At 36.9% G+C, this 15,926-nt stretch overlaps 1 protein-coding gene across 5 annotated transcripts in view; it reads right to left on the reverse strand.

Annotated features, from left to right (window-relative positions):
- Positions 1–244: 244 nt before the first annotated feature.
- Positions 245–15,926, reverse strand: part of usf2l (upstream transcription factor 2, c-fos interacting-like) — a 28,732-nt gene continuing 13,050 nt past the window's right edge. The window contains exons 5-11 of one of the 5 annotated variants that reach the window (XM_028469879.1): positions 15,696–15,849; positions 12,092–12,179; positions 7,699–7,737; positions 4,778–4,836; positions 3,578–3,672; positions 3,341–3,469; positions 245–1,475 (exon numbers count right to left, since the gene is read on the reverse strand). In XM_028469879.1, coding sequence (XP_028325680.1) covers positions 1,386–1,475; positions 3,341–3,469; positions 3,578–3,672; positions 4,778–4,836; positions 7,699–7,737; positions 12,092–12,179; positions 15,696–15,849 — 654 coding nt within the window. In that variant the 3' untranslated portion in view covers positions 245–1,385. Of the gene's footprint in view, positions 1,476–3,340; positions 3,485–3,577; positions 3,673–4,777; positions 4,837–7,698; positions 7,738–12,091; positions 12,180–15,695; positions 15,850–15,926 lie in introns of all 5 variants that reach the window. The other 4 variants (XM_028469878.1, XM_028469877.1, XM_028469881.1 and 1 more) reach the window with 4 other exon arrangements.

The raw sequence follows: 15,926 nt of genomic DNA on the forward strand, positions 1-15,926 counted from the left end.
ACTATTATGGCAAAAAGTTGATGTACTGGGTGTAGCGTCTTGTTACATTATTAATAATAATTACTAATAATTTTTATGAATGAATGGAGACTGAAGTAGCTAGTGAAGTATGTTTTATTTCCATTGTTTTTGCTTGGATGCTTCTAACCTGAGAACTGTGAAACTGCTACACCAACTTAATTACTTTCTAAGTTTTTACCACTTCAAAAATGATATGCAAAACGCCAAAAAAAAAAAAAAAAAGTCTAGTTAGTCAACACAACCTTTCATTTTCAAACTGTCTTTCAAAGGGTTAATAGTTCTGTCACATTCTTTATTCTCTCTCTCACTGCAACATATTAAAGAAGGACTGGAACATATCTATCATTAAACTCTGATAGTAGCCTTGTTGTTCCATAGATCAGGCAGCTGCACCGTGCTTGTATGGGTTGAGTCTTGATTCCAAAGCACATGTAGGAGACTCCCAGTCTGAAATGTGTCTGTGCTGGACTGCACAAAGTGTTTGGGGGGGTTGCAGGGGGGACAGTTTTGCTTTGCTGGATCCTGAGCTGCTGGCGAGGAGGGACGGTGGGGGGGCAAATGGGGGCAAGCATTAATTTTCCATCTTCACTTTCAACCCCAGAACTCAAACCAGTACAAAAAAATACATCATGGACATTCATTCACAGGTTCATTACCAATGTTCACAATGGGTTCTGCTGTACGTACGACTTTCGACTCCAACTTTCTGTAATATTTGTAAGAAACCACGACATGCCGTGGGTGTAACCCGGTTGTCTCGTGGTGCAGGTCAGTGTTGTGTGTGTCACATTAATTTTAGCTGTAACATCATGCTTTGTATACTTTGATGTTTTCGTGAAGTTTGAGATCTTTTAGGAGGATGCATGGCTTTTTAGAGTAACTGGTTTCCATTGAAGCTTCTGCAAGCAAGCAGACTAATAAATTAAGGAATCCTAAAAACATTTCAGTACAGAACTACAAAACAATCAACAAAATAAAAGCATCAACTAAGGGGAAAACCACTATTCGAAAGGGAAGGGAGGGGGGAAAGAAATGCCATAGTCCTTTTTTGAGTGAGGCTACATAAACACAAAACACAGCAGGAGTTCAGCAGAGGGACTTTTTTCCGTTGCTTGAGAAGCGTTCTGATGGAGTTCAGTGTGAGTGTTATTACTGAAGGGAGCTTTTTCTCAACAGGATTCAGTCAGTGGTGCAGCCGCGCTGGCTCCGGTGACGAGTTCACAGCCTGAGGGCCGAGGGAGAAAGTGAGTCGCCGCAAGTCCTCCTTCTTCTTCTTCTTCTTCTTCCACAAGGCTCTCTGTATTTTCTGCTGTGTAGCTTCGTGTCCGAATGGTAGTACTTTCCCCGACTCTTTCCATCCCTTTTCACTGCGGCGGTGTCTCTCCGACCATCTCGATGCCGTGCTGCTGGAGCTGCGCTCGGAGCAATGCATTCTCGTTTTTTAGCTCCTCAACCTGCAGAAAGCAAAAGAACAATGACAAAAAAAATTTCAAAAATCAACATCACTGTAGCAAAAACGTGGTTTAACCTTCCTATTATCAGTGGGGTTAATTTGACCCCTTTCAATGTTGAAGTACCTCAAAAAGGTTTCATTATCAAAGGGTTATTTATGTATTCAACAAATAAGCAAAGTGTCTGACACAAAAACTATCATTTTCTGAAAATCCTATTCTGGAAGCAAATATCCCTGAGGTCAGATTGACCCCAAGGGCAGAATGCGTTTAACTCTGACACAAAAACTTGAATGAGGTCAACTTGACCCCATTCAATGTTTATCATTTGAAAAACAATTAAACATAACATTATCATGACCTCCAAAACTAATAGGGCTCATACTCTTGAGGTCATTAGTGTTGTCAGTAAATTTGAGAAGATTCGGATGAAAACTTGGGGTCAATTTGACCCCATTCAATGTTTGTCATTCAAAAAATAATAGACTTCTTTTTTTGCTTCATATTTCATGACTTTTCATGATTTGATAGGTACAATTAATTGAGCATAAACATATCATGACCTCCAAAACCAATAGGGTTCATGCTGTTATGGTCATTAATGTCAGTAAATTTGAGAAGATTTGGATGAAAACTATTCCAAGATAAATGAATTCTAAATTAAAAGTTTGGCCTGATGGTGGCGCTAGAGAACAGGCCAAGGTTTCATTATGAAGAGGTTATCTATATATTCCACAAATAAACAAAGTGCCCGACACACAAACTTGGTCAACAATTATCTGAAGGCAAATATCCCTGGGGTCAGATTGACCCCAAGGGTGGAATGTGTTAGTAATAACTTTAGGATAATAGGAGGGTTAAGATTATTTATTTATTCAACAATTAAACAAAGTGCTTGACACAAAAACTTGGTAAACAATTTTCTGACGGCAAATATCTCTGGGGTCTGATTGACCCCATGGGTAAAATGTGTTAGTAATATACTTGGGGTCAATTTGACTCCATTTAATGTTTATCAATTAAAAAAAAGACAAAAACTTGTTCAACTTTCTGAAAATAATTTTCTGAAGGCAAGTATCCCTGGGGTCAGATTGACCCAATGGGTAAAATGTGTTAGAAATAGCAGGGTTAAAGTTTGCACTCCCAACTTCCCACTTGCAGTCTGAGGAAGGCTGATTGTAAAGGAAAGTATAATGGATGTTGTTCAAAGACAGTCCTGTCCACGGCCAACTGGATTACTACATTCTGAGGGTTTGCCGTCTCACTTTCCTGTGGGTACACGCTGAATTCACCAGCTCCCTGCGGGGTTACTGAAAGCAGGATATTGAGCTTTGAGCATCAGAATAAGAATACACCGCCTGGTGCTTGGCAGGCGCAGGTTTGAAGAGGAAAAACGTGGGCCGCCTCAGAAAGGCAAGATTTCTCAATACTTTGCGGGCATTATCGCACACTTACTTCACACGCATGACCCCTGTGTATAATATTCCCACAGTTTTTCAAAGCACTGATTCCAGGTAACACTTCTCATTATTGTAGTAAAAACCCTGTTGATGCCTTTTTGGTCAGGTTGCGATCACTGGCTCTACAGCCTCTGGTGTCTGAGCTCTGAAGATGTGTATGTAACTAGGTGGATTTAATTCTTTACAGGTTCAAAGTCCTGTAAAGCAGCAAAAAATAAATAAATCGTATTCAAAGCAAGCTGCAATCTTCAGAGCCACACACGTGTCTCCTAAAGCGCCAAGTTTATTTATCTGTGACACTCCAACCAAGCATGGAGACAAATTTGCATTCTCATTCAAGGATCTTCTCTGTTTAGGCTTGAAAAACTTCACAAGACGATTGGTTTTGGCTAAGCGCGGCGTTCGTACCTGCTGCCTGCACAGCTCGTTGTCCACTTGTATCCGCTCCACGTCCTTCAGGCTCTCCTGCAGCCGCTGGTTGCTCTGCCTCAGCTCGCGGATGTAGTCGCAGGCTTTGGAAAGGATCCCTCCCTTGCTCTGCAAGGACATCGACTCGGTCACAAGGCGAAAAGGTTAATATTAACAACAGGCTCAATCACAGAAGTTGGAATTGATCAGAAGTTGATAAAATTAAAGTGGCCTTACAGCTCCAGTCTTGGTGCTGTCCATGTTGCAGTCTGGAATGATCTTGGAAAGTGTGACGATCCAGTTGTTGATCTTGTCCCGTCGTCGCCTTTCAACTACCAAACAACACATCAGGCAAATGTGTTAAAAAATGATTCATGCATTCAATTGGTTTTTGTGTTGTTTTTTACATAATGACAGATTATACAGCTGCAAGTACTCACGTTACTGTAATGAAGTTGCTTTTATGGGTACTTGTACTTTTTTCAGTATATTTCTAAACCAGTAATTTTAGTAATTAATGAGTTAATTGTTCTTTTTTGTTTTAAAATGATCAACAGACATTGTGAATCTACAAGAAAATGAAATGACCAGACAACAATGCCGGTTATTTTCTCAGTTATTTTATATATATATATATATATATATATATATATATATATATATATATATATATATATATATATTTTTTTTTTTTTTATTTATTTATTTATTTTTTTAATTCAAATGAAATTAATTTATTTTTATTTCCTCTCTTTACTCTTTTCTTTTTGGTCATTTTTCTTTTTATCCTCTCAGTTTTAGAGTTCATAATTGTATCTATATGTAGAGCCTGATCATTTTTTTATTATTATTTTTTTAATTGAATTCATTGGTGTCATTAAAAAAATAAAAAATAAAAAAATTAATTATACATTTTGACAAACTTTTTATTTTATACAAATGCCTTTGTGGAAAATAAAATTAAATAAGTTCCAATTGTTCAAGATTTTGCCTTTACTGTATGCAAGGGAACCATGACAAGATTTATTACCAAAAATAAACGTGGGGGGTGAAAGTAACTATTAACTTTTACTCTGAGAACTATTTAATTAAGCTACTTTTTTGCTTGTACTTGAGTATTTTATGTATGACTTACTTGTACTTGTGCTTGAGGACAATTTTAATCAACTAACAGTACTTCTACTTGAGTAGGATATATCAGTACTCTTTACAGCTCTGCATAATGAAATATTACAGACATTAACGTCAATGTTTTTTTGGCTGCCAGCTCAACACTGACCTCTAGTGATTAATCCAGAGAGACGTCCATGTCCAACTGGCGTTTTTGATTAATAGAATATTTCACAGTTTTTCCAGCCAAAAATACAGCTCTGATTGGGCAAGATGCCATATTGTGTTTAATCAAATCAATAGCTGCTATCATAACCAATTACTCACCTTCATTATGTTGCGCTCTTCTTCTTTCATCTCTGGGCGTTCGGGGTCCGTCCATTTTCCTGCACAAAAAGAATGAGAGCGAAAACACTTTTTATTCCCTACGGTATCTCCAATCTCTGAGTGCCATACAATCAGGCCCAAATCCAGTCCAAGCCTCCAAATTCAACTAATCCTGTCCTGATTAAAACAACTCATTACCGTTATCGCTCTATTCAAGCTATTCAAAGTGTGTGCCGCCTTTGGCAGGAGAATTAAAAAATAAAGAGTGGCAGAGAACACCTAAGAAAGCAGCTGAACTAAGACATTGTTTCAGTGTGAGAACGCTGCCTTATGATGCTGTGAAACTAAGACTGTGTGGAAACCCAGATGTTGTCTGCTAGAGTTTTGCTTGTCAGCCTAATGACACTAAACTGCCTCTTGTCCTCATCTCCCTCTAGGACTTTGTTAATTACGCTCCGAGACGTGACAAGGAGGTTCTCGATGACGCTCTTCGGAGGCACGAAGAGACCAATAAGGCAGCTCGTGTAATCACAGGTGAGCCATTTTACACAAGTCACCCAGATGACATTATAAATAATCATTAGTATTTATAAGATTTAGCAGGAACAGGTTTGAAAAATGAGCAGAGAACCCATTTTATTCTTTTATTTATTTGGCTTAAAAAAACGTTGCTTTGTTACGGCAGCTTATTGCACTTGAAGAAGAAAAAAGAAATTGGGTTTTTCTGAATAATTTATTTGTTTGCTTTTCGGGCTGTTTTCTTCATGTTTTTTGGACACTTTTTTTTTTCTTCTGTTTTAAGGAGTAATTTTTTTCTGCTTTTCATGCTAATTTTTTTCTTTTTTTCAGACAAATTTTTTGTTTCGCTTTTCGGAGTAATTTTTTTCCTGTTTTCCCAGTATCTTGAAAATTCGGAATAAAAAATTGCACTAAAAACAAAAAACGATTACTCTGAAAAACAGGGAAAAATTAGCCCGAATAACAGAAAAAAAATCACTCTGAAAAACAGAAGAAGAAAAAAATTGTCCAAAAAACAGAAAATTATCTTTGCTTTTTCTCTTGCAGCCCAACACATTTGAACGGGATTCCAGCTGAACAATAATTCAGCACTCGGGCAATTAAAAATACGTTTGACTGCATGAATAATTTGATATATGGTGAAGAGGAAAACGTTGCACCCTGAGAGCACCGAGTGTCAAGCATGCGGCTTGCGGGCCAGAACCAAACCGCCAAGTGAAAGTGGCAGCTATGAAAGTAATAAAATTAAGTGTAATATTTTTATTTGACACCGAATAGCAACTGCAATGTTTAATGTTTCTTGCCTGGTTGATGAATAATAAAGTAAAATTATTTGTGGTCTCAGCTGGAATGCACATGTGTAAAATAAACATCAAATTGTTGAAATGGCAATTATTTGATTAGAATTTGTTGGGTTTTTTTTTTGTTTTTTTTTTTCCATAAAAGGATATATCAATAATTACCAACACATTAACATCCAAACAAAGACATATAATTAGAGTTCTTATTATTTATCATTATTCCGGCCCACATAACATTAAATTTCACTGTATGTTGGCCAGAAATAAAATGAGTTTGAAACCTCTAGCTTAGAGGAGACGTAATCATATGAGATCTAGTTATAGTTAAAACTAAGTTAAGATTAGATTCTTGACAGTAGAAATTATTTAAAAAAAAATTAAAAAAAACTATTTACGAAATTTTGTTTATAATTCTTTAAAGAAATTATGGGTCAGGACTAGAGATGGGCGATAATATCGGCTAACGATAGCCATAAACATTTGACATCTGTATCAGATTTTTTTTCACCGATAATGAAAAAACATATATATATTAAAAAAACAAATAAAGCACTTTTTTCATTATTGAAGTTGAATGAGTGTTGTTATTTTGTACAGATGATGTTTAAATGTGAATACATCCAGTGGGGCTTCACATTAGAAGTAGCACGAACCTGTTATTTTCATGGAGAGATATATTTTGTAACCTAAAATTAGGTGTAGGGGGAGAGGGTCTACAAATCTACAAATTTAGTGTTGGACAATATTGGATATCAGGAAAAAGCTAATATCAAACATCCCTAGTGAGGAATCAAATGTCGAGCCAGTTAGGGAAGGGAAAATGTCCTGTTTTTCAGTTCCAGGTTTAAATTATAAAAGTCGTTAAACAGTATTCTGTCCTCTAATTTGATATTCACGTATAGATTTTAATTTCTTATGATACTGTTATCAAATCAGGGTCTCACTGTTTAATTATGGACCAACAGCAAAACTATAGGGGTGGAAACAGAGTTACACCATATGACGACTAGTGGTGCATTATTCAACGATACATTATGACATGAGCGTTGGCAGTTTGTACAAAATGCTCTGAATGGATGACTCCAAACTAAATGGGGTCACCCAGCTAAGTAGGGAAAAAACAAACATCATGGTTAATGTTAATCACATTTTCAAGGGCACACACACCAAAAGCCTCAAAGTTTCATCCCCAAACTTAAAAACTAGGCTAAATGGCAACATAACTCATACTACACCCGAGGACACAGTGAGATTCCCTCTAAAATAAAAGGAGGAGAAGGAGCATGCCGTCTGTTTCCAGATGGAGAACTATGTCCTAATTTCTAGGTCCTGATGGGAGGAAAAATACATTTGCCACAAGCAGCGCTAACAACAATGGATCAGGGTCACCAGTGAAGAAATGCTACATCTGTGTCTCACACAACCAGAGCGGGTGCACTCACTGGGGACTTATGGGAAAAGGAGGAGCACAGAGGAGGGCAAGAGGGGGTGGGGGTGGATAGGGGGTTTGTGTCTCTCTTCACTTCCTGTGATCTAATTCGATCAGTTCATTGGCTGTAAGACGAAAAGAAAAAAGAAAAAGAGTGTGGAAACTGTCCTCACCAGTTTAAACCTTCGTGCTGCAGCAGCTCGCTTTCATCTCTGCAAACAGCAAATAGGGTGGGGGATGGGTGGGGGGTGGGTTTCATTCACTGTTCACATATCAGCATTAATGTCACTGTATATTCCTTAAAAATGTCAACGTAACTCAAGCAGTGATCAGGCATAAATTATTCATGCGAGTACATAAATAGAAACAAACATATTGCAGTGTGGGGATTCGGAGAGATGACAAAAGTTTACTTTGTGTTTCCATTGAAATGCAGACAGACGCCAAAACAAAGCTCGCGCTCCACTATCCGCTTGAGAGCTGTCTGTTGGCGGCGTGGACGCCAAGATGCTGCCAGATTTAAGACAGATCTGCAGTTGCACTAAAAGCTGCTCTGCAGTAATGAAAAATCCTAGTTCTTGGAAATCACAGACACAGAAGCCGTTGATTTAATAATTATCTACGGCAGAAACGGCCAAAAGGCAAACGGAACACATCAATCAGCCAGATTATTATGACCACTCTCTGGCAAGCTAAAGTGAACGACACTGATTGTCTCTTTGTTACGTTAGCGGATGTCGTGGATCGACTTTGACGAGGGGGCCAATTGTGCCAATGAGATGACTGAATCAGAGCATCTATAAAAGAAAGTGCAGCTCCAGTGGGAGGTTTCCTCTCTCTAATCAGAAACTGTCAGTGAGGGCAGAAAAAACAGGGAGCTATGGAGAGCCATAAAAGCATAAAGTAGATATCAGTAGCTGTGTTTCCAGTAGTTTTTTTATAAAATAAAAGCGATATTTCCAAAGTTTTGACAAAGTATAATAGCGGTTTGAACGTGTTTCCATTGAAATCTCATCCCGCGAGACTTCACTACAGGAAGATGGATGCGCTAAACCTCCTTATAACAGTAACCGTATTCCTTTGTTGTTTGCTGTGTAATGTAGCAGTGATCATTTTAAAGTATAATGCTAAGAAATGTCTTGGTCTCCTCATCTGTTTACACATTCCGCACCATGTTTTCTCAGAGAGAAGTGGTCACGTGACCATGTAAGTCACTGTTCCTGCAATTACACGTCACAAAACACGCGTCCATTGCACTTTTGGGATACATTTCAGTATCGAAACGTCTGAAAGATATTTGAGTGTTTTTTCAAAATCCGGGTGTTTCCATCACCAGTTTTTATTACGCTATTTAGGTTCTCCATATTTCCAAAGGTAATGGAAACACAGCTAGAGATATAAGCTCTACTCAAGTGAATTATACTCAAATTTGAAGTTAACGTACTCGATTTAGGTTTACTCGTTCAGCTTTCAGCAAGTTCATCTTGTGTTATTTTGAAATGATATATTTATGGTTTTTGTTTATTCAGACAACTTTTCCCCAGGAGATTAACTTTTTTTGACTCCTGACATGCTTTGACTGTCTACCGTCAGTCTTCCTCGGTGGCGTCTCTTGATTGTTTTAATATGTCCTGAGGAGTTATTTTTAGACCAAAAAAAAAAAAAGGAAATCTCATGGAATTAAAAAAAGTTGTCTGAATAAAGGAAAACCTTAACATATCAGTGAATCTTTTGGCTTTACTAGTACAACTAGTAGACTAAAAACAGTCTACTAGTACTAATTGTGAATCTTTTCGCGTTTTACTAGGTTTTTGGTGCACTACTGCACAAGTAGTCCTTACTAGTAAAGGAACAAAATCCTCTAATCCACTAATAGTCGATTTGTGTTAATAGTGGTACTAGCAAAACTTTGGGTTTTTACTAATTGTGTACTTGTAGAGGATTTTGGTACACTCGTAAGGTCTACTCGTGCACTAGTGTATTACTAACAAAACAATATTTTTGTTGACTAGTATTAGTAGTGCACTCAAAATCTCACTAGTTGTACTAGTAGACCTAATGCAAATGAAGTAGAAGGGATAATAACCAAATCCAGCTCCCTGATTGGTTGGAATATTTTATGTTTTTAGATGAGAATTCCACCAAGATTCTTTTTGTCTAAATTTTGAATAATGTGTTAAGGTTTCATTTATTCATACAACTGTTGTCTGAATAACATATTATTTTTCAATGAGAGTTTGTCGTTTAAATGCTGTATATAACAGTGGGCAGGCGATCACAATGCACAGCTGATCTGAGGAAACAAATAGTTGTTGTTTTGTGTTTTATAACAAGTACCAGTAGGTTGGATGGGATGCTTGTGTGAAACCATCAAACTACAACTGCTCGTCTGTCCATCTGAAACATGTGACCATTATCCACTTAAAGCAAAACGCTCCAACATTCCCCTCCTCACGTCAGCAATAACTCAATTGCATAATGAGTCATGTGCTTGCTTATAGTGACCGTACGGGTAAATTACTGCGGCGTGGCTTGTGCCGAACACGAGAGGGGTGATAGCAGTTTGCGTGACACTCACCAACGCAGCATCTCTGGGGGTTTATATGCTCATGTCTCTACACGACTGAATGTATTTGTTGTGTGAGAGCAGCGGTGGGTGCCCACTCGTCTGATATGAAGTAATTAAAAAAGACAAACTCCATATATCGGGTGAGCCTGCTGATGCTCTTAATAACACCAATCACCAGCGTGGGGCGAACAGTTGGAGAGCATCTCTCAGACAGCTCCCTCTTAATGCATGATTAGAAAGATGCATGTGGTGATTCTCAGATAAAAAAGTGGATATATAAGCGTTGAAGGTGTGAAGAAGAAAAAAAAGGTAGAAAAGAATAGAAAATTATGCATCTTTGAAAAGAGAAAAATAGCTTCTTGCAAACTGTGGTGAGACACACGAGACGTTCCCTGGGCAGAAAAACTGTTTTGAGCACATGTTGTGGAAAAAAACACAACAATTCAAACAAAAAGCAGCAGGAGGATTAGAGAAATGGTTTGGATGCATGTGGTCGTCTTATTACCAGATTAGGTATTTTATAACAAAGTCAATGTAAGAGGTTTGGCTGTTCTTTAAGAAAGCAGCAACAATGTTGAACTGTCTGAGCACACCCTCTACACGTTACCGGTCCACCACAGATTGAAAGAGACTCAAAGGAACATTTTTTATTTCGTTTTAGTCTTGGTCACTCACCACCGACTGAATTTAGTTGAAGCCACATTTTAATAGTTGAGTTTTGATTTACATTAAATTTAGTTCATGGAAATCATTTTTAGTTTCATTTTTTATCTTTATGTTATTTGAGAGTTTTGTTATACCACAATAGATTTAACAAAATGATGTTTCTTATGGTAGTAAAAGCTCTATTGTAAGCATACCTTTGACTATGCGTCTATAGTCATTTAAATAAACAATGAACCTTATGAATCTTGTATAATGAAAAAAAAAAAAAGACTGTTAGAAGAAACGCAATACATAATCATGTTCTTCACAAGTTCTTGTTCATTTTCTGTTTATTTGAAATAACGACTTACAACCTGCAAAAAAGAAGCGGTATTGACGCAACAATTACAGTATTAAATTGTTATGATATTCTAATCGTTACGATATTTAGTTGATACGATAATTGCCATGATAGTCAATCGTTACGATTTTTATTTGTTACAGTATTTAATCGTTACAATATTTAGTTGTTACGATATTTAATTATTAAAGTATTTAATTGTTCCGATAATTAATTGTGTAACAATATTTATTGTTACAGTATTTAATTGTTACGATATTTGATCATTACAATATTCAATTGTTAGAATATTTAATTGTTATGGTATTTGATTGTTAAGGTAATTATGTTATGATAATTGTTACGATATGTATTAATTTAATTGTGATATTTAATTGTTGCGGTGTTTGTTAGGTAAAAGAATAATGCCTTAATTCTGTAAAGCGACTTTGAGTGTCTATGATAAAGCCCTATATAAAATTGATGCATTATTATTACTATTTATCGAGAATAGCTGTTCAGTTGATAAAGAACAAAGATTTGGTTTTAATTCTTGTTGTCAATACGTCTTAAATAAATGTTCCCGTCACAAATTAGTCTGAATTGAAAAGATTGTTGATGAAAAGTTTTTGTTTAAATTTTATTTAACAAAATTAACACTGGTTCAGTGCACGAATCGACAATTTACACAGTGTAAAAACTGGTCAGGTAATGTTACTAACCTCTGTCACACCAAGCAGAACAATGACCCATTTTTAATCTTCACACAGTTCAATGGCAACATTTACCCAAGCTTGAATACGTCTTGTTTTTTTCTTTGTGTTCAACCATTTAAAATCCTCTTTTATTGCTGGCTCTGGATAATTCAGAAGATGAATGCTCAAGTGACTCCTTTTGATTGTGTGTGAGATTTCCACGAACTGATCGAGTGTTTGACAACTAGTTCAGAGAAATAAAAGGGGCTCTGGGTGTAGCTTTGTTCCAAACAGAAAAAGACGGAGCAGATACTTACGCGGGGTAGGGCTGTGTGCGAGGAGCGATGGTTCTCTGTGTACCGGCCTGAATGACATCAGGGGGGGTCATCATCACGTAAAACTGACCTGGGAAAAAAAAAAAAAAAAAAAAAAAAAAAAAAACACAAGTGCATGAAGTCAGTGAGTGTTCAGCGGGTTTACTTGTTGGGAGTTGATTTCAGAATAGGCAGCAGCTTTACACTCCCCTGGTCTGACTAAATGAAAAAAAAGATGAAAGGAAAGCTGCATCGCCATCAAAGTGCTGCTGCTTTGCTTTCACACCCTCTCTCCCTTATGCACTCTTTTTTTTTTTTTAATTCACACACAGGGTTTAATAGAAATAGGTGGATAGTGTGCATGACTTGGGCGAGTGTTGTCATAATCACTGAGGATGAAATGCATCAAAGCAGCCAAATGTTGCAAGAAATCCTCCCTCACTGGAGCAGAATGCTGACCTCCTCTAACCAAGGATTATGTCTCAACTTTACAGGAATTCAACTTAGCGTCTCGGGCTGCAAAATGAACTGAACAGCAATAAACAACCCAGTCTCACTCCAAAGCATAGAATGACTCGACTATGCTTGTCCACTGTGCAATTATAACAAAAAAAATGTAATCATTACACGGGTAGATATTATTCAACATTTCAAATTATTTTCTTTAGCCTTTGGAGCAATCGGCAAACACAAATATCTTGTCTGAATATTTTTTTTTAACCAGAAATAGATAAAATATCTTTAAAAATCTAAAAATTGTGTTTAGTGCCTGTCCACTTTTTTTTTTTTTTAAACAATGATTATGCAAGAAAAAAAAATATATAATTTATAATGACGCACGTCACCTTTCTTTTTTTAAAGAAAAAAAAAAAAAAAAAAACTTTCTTTACATCGTCACAAGTTTTCAAACACTTAGACGTGCAATATCAGGAGATTTGCAAGCAATTTCTGCCACAACCAGGTGACATATTACTGAGTAAAACCCACATTTCTGCCAAATCCGGTCCTGCACACTGAATGTACAGGTGACAATATTCTCTGCTACACCCCGCAAATGTCTTCGGCAGGCTCATGCGGCTTTACATGTGTGATGCGTTCATGAGTCAATGTTTAAGCAGTTGTTTGTTTGTTGTAAACCTCACAGGTAACGCTTGTTTGATGGATGTTTGTTACCAGAGATGGCTTAGTTCAGGGACTGCACTGCTGTAAATAAGCTTATACGTCAATATTTATTAATGTATATATAACTATGTAGTCTAAAAAAAAAAAAAAAATTACTTTAGGTATTTAAGACATATTTAAAAGTTGAAAATTCGACATATTGCACCTTTAAACTACACTTTGGCCTCGAGGTGTGCAAATATATTCAAATGTAAATGGATATGAATAATAGTAATGATAAATAAAACCATTAAAAAGTATCATTTTAAATACTAAACTTAACATGTGATTCAACTTCCTGTCAGGTACGTTCTAAGCGCCGTTAGCAACACCATAGCAACAAGATAAAGCATTCGTCGAAACGAATAAACTACGGAGCGTATTAAGGGTGTAAGAAAAAATCGATTAGGCGATATATATCTTGATATTTCACCACGCAATTATCGTATCGATCCAAAAAATAAAATATCCAAACCAATTTTTTCAAATCACGTTTTTTTTTATTAAGGAAACAACCACGTAAGACCTTATCAAACTACCTCACTCCTCATTGCATTATAACTTGGAAGTTGACTGCACTTTATTTTCATAAAACATACTGCGCACTTTTATAGATGCATACAGTATCATTACTTTTTTTATTAAAATAATTCAACAGAATCAGAATCTGCTGCAGAAGACAAAGTTAAACTTTTTAGAAAAGTGTATTTGACAGTTTGATAAACATACCATTTGTTTTTGATATTACAATTAGTTACCATTTACTTGTTCTTGCAAGTTTAGAAAAAAATGAAATAAATTGCATTTCATACCATTGTGTGCTTGTAAAGGTGAAATTTGTAATTATTTATATTGCAATATGTCGTGATGTATATTGTATTGTTTAGTATTGGGTTATATCGTATTGTGACATGCAAATCGTGAATCGTATCGTCAGATTCATGGCAATGTTCACCCCTAGATCGTATACATAAACGGAATGGTTATTCAAACGAAGCTAAAGCCACAAGTGCTCTTAATATACTGTAAAGAAAATTCCAGTGAAAATTTTACAAACATTAACCATGTTTTTTCCCTTTTCTCAAATGTATCGGACAGGTGGTCACGTGACCTGATTCATGCCTCATAGAAAACACAGGGCAGACAATTGGAGTGAGACTGGGATGCAAATAATACAATAGTGATTTATTCCTGTGATACGTCAGCACTAACATGTGCTTCTTATTTGTGCACACAACATTTCATCACCCTTCACCACCTACATTGGTTTGGTTTTCACAAATTACCATAAATGCATCACATGCAGATATAATGTTCAAACAATGCTTCTTCCTGTTTAGGTGAAATGAACCTTTCTGCTTTTGTTTGCATCTGTTAAATGTAAATCTACGAGGGCGCCACGCTATTCTCCACAACACCCCTCCCACCATGACAGTTAAACACAAACATTCCCTCATACCAGTGACTCCAGTATCGCACCACCACCTGTTGTTTATTTGCTTGATTCTTCATCCTTTTGCACCTGCCAACACCGACATCTGGACTCCGTCTCAAATTCACACCTTAAACAACTCAGTCACCTTTTGTGCAATTTCATATCAGCCACTTCTTGGCAGAACTCACAGCTTGAACCATGTGATAGGCTAATAACTAAATCTGCTGAAACACTAAAGTAGGACAGAGAGTTGCCAAAATGTTATTTATTCAAAGTATTGTGTTTTTCTGACTAGCTTATTAAAACAGCAGAAATATCACCTGATGAAAAGCTCTTTTGTTCTGATCAGGGGTTTCAAAATCAAGGCCGGCGGGCACCTGCTTCGGCCCACAGGATGATTTTGCTCTAAGTTCTAATTACATTACATGTAATTAGAACATACACATGTGCATTAGTCACTTCCCACACTCCTGACATGTTTTGATAATCAACTGCCAGTCTTCTTCAGAGGCATCTGCTGATCGCCTGAAAACAGTAATGCCATGACGTCCGCGTAATATTTCCAGCAAGTTCATTTGGTCTTCTTCTTGAATAATATGTTACGGTTTCATGAATATGCACGTAGGATTGTAAGAAAAAATCTAATCTCTGTTTTAATTAATAGTATAAAGGTTAATTTTTCTTGGGATATTAAACAATTTTTCTTCTTTATTTTGGAACCAAACTTTGGGTTATTTCACCACTCGTAAATATTGAAAAACCTTAACATGAGGTCATTGTAGGTCTCTGTGTCTTACAATAATTTGTGGTTTATTAGTTTTTCACTTGGATATTTTTGTATATTCTGAGAGAGTATGTGTAGCAGTATTGCTATAGCAAATTTCAGTTTCCTATGTGATGTTGTTGATGAGTGTGGCTATTGAATAATCACAGAACAATTGGTAAAAAAAAATTCTGAATTTTTTGAAACTGAACTGCGTGGGCCACAAATTAGCCCTGAAGCTGACTCACCCCCTGCTTGTGTGAGGGTGGGGTCTGCGGCCGCCTGCACCGACACGGTGCCGTCGCTCACTGCGGTCGCGGGGAAGTAAGCAAAGCGGGTCTCGCCTCCCACCGACTCTCCTGCTGGGCTCCCTCCATTACTGAAAGGGTTCTGGATCACAGCCTGTGATGGATGGGAGAGGATGAACAAGTGGCAATGGAGCAATCACAGCAGGTAAAACGCACGCCGTCCTGTCTGTC

This window comes from Gouania willdenowi, chromosome 16 (assembly GCF_900634775.1).
Source record: "Gouania willdenowi chromosome 16, fGouWil2.1, whole genome shotgun sequence".
NCBI classification, from domain to species: domain Eukaryota; kingdom Metazoa; phylum Chordata; class Actinopteri; order Blenniiformes; family Gobiesocidae; genus Gouania; species Gouania willdenowi.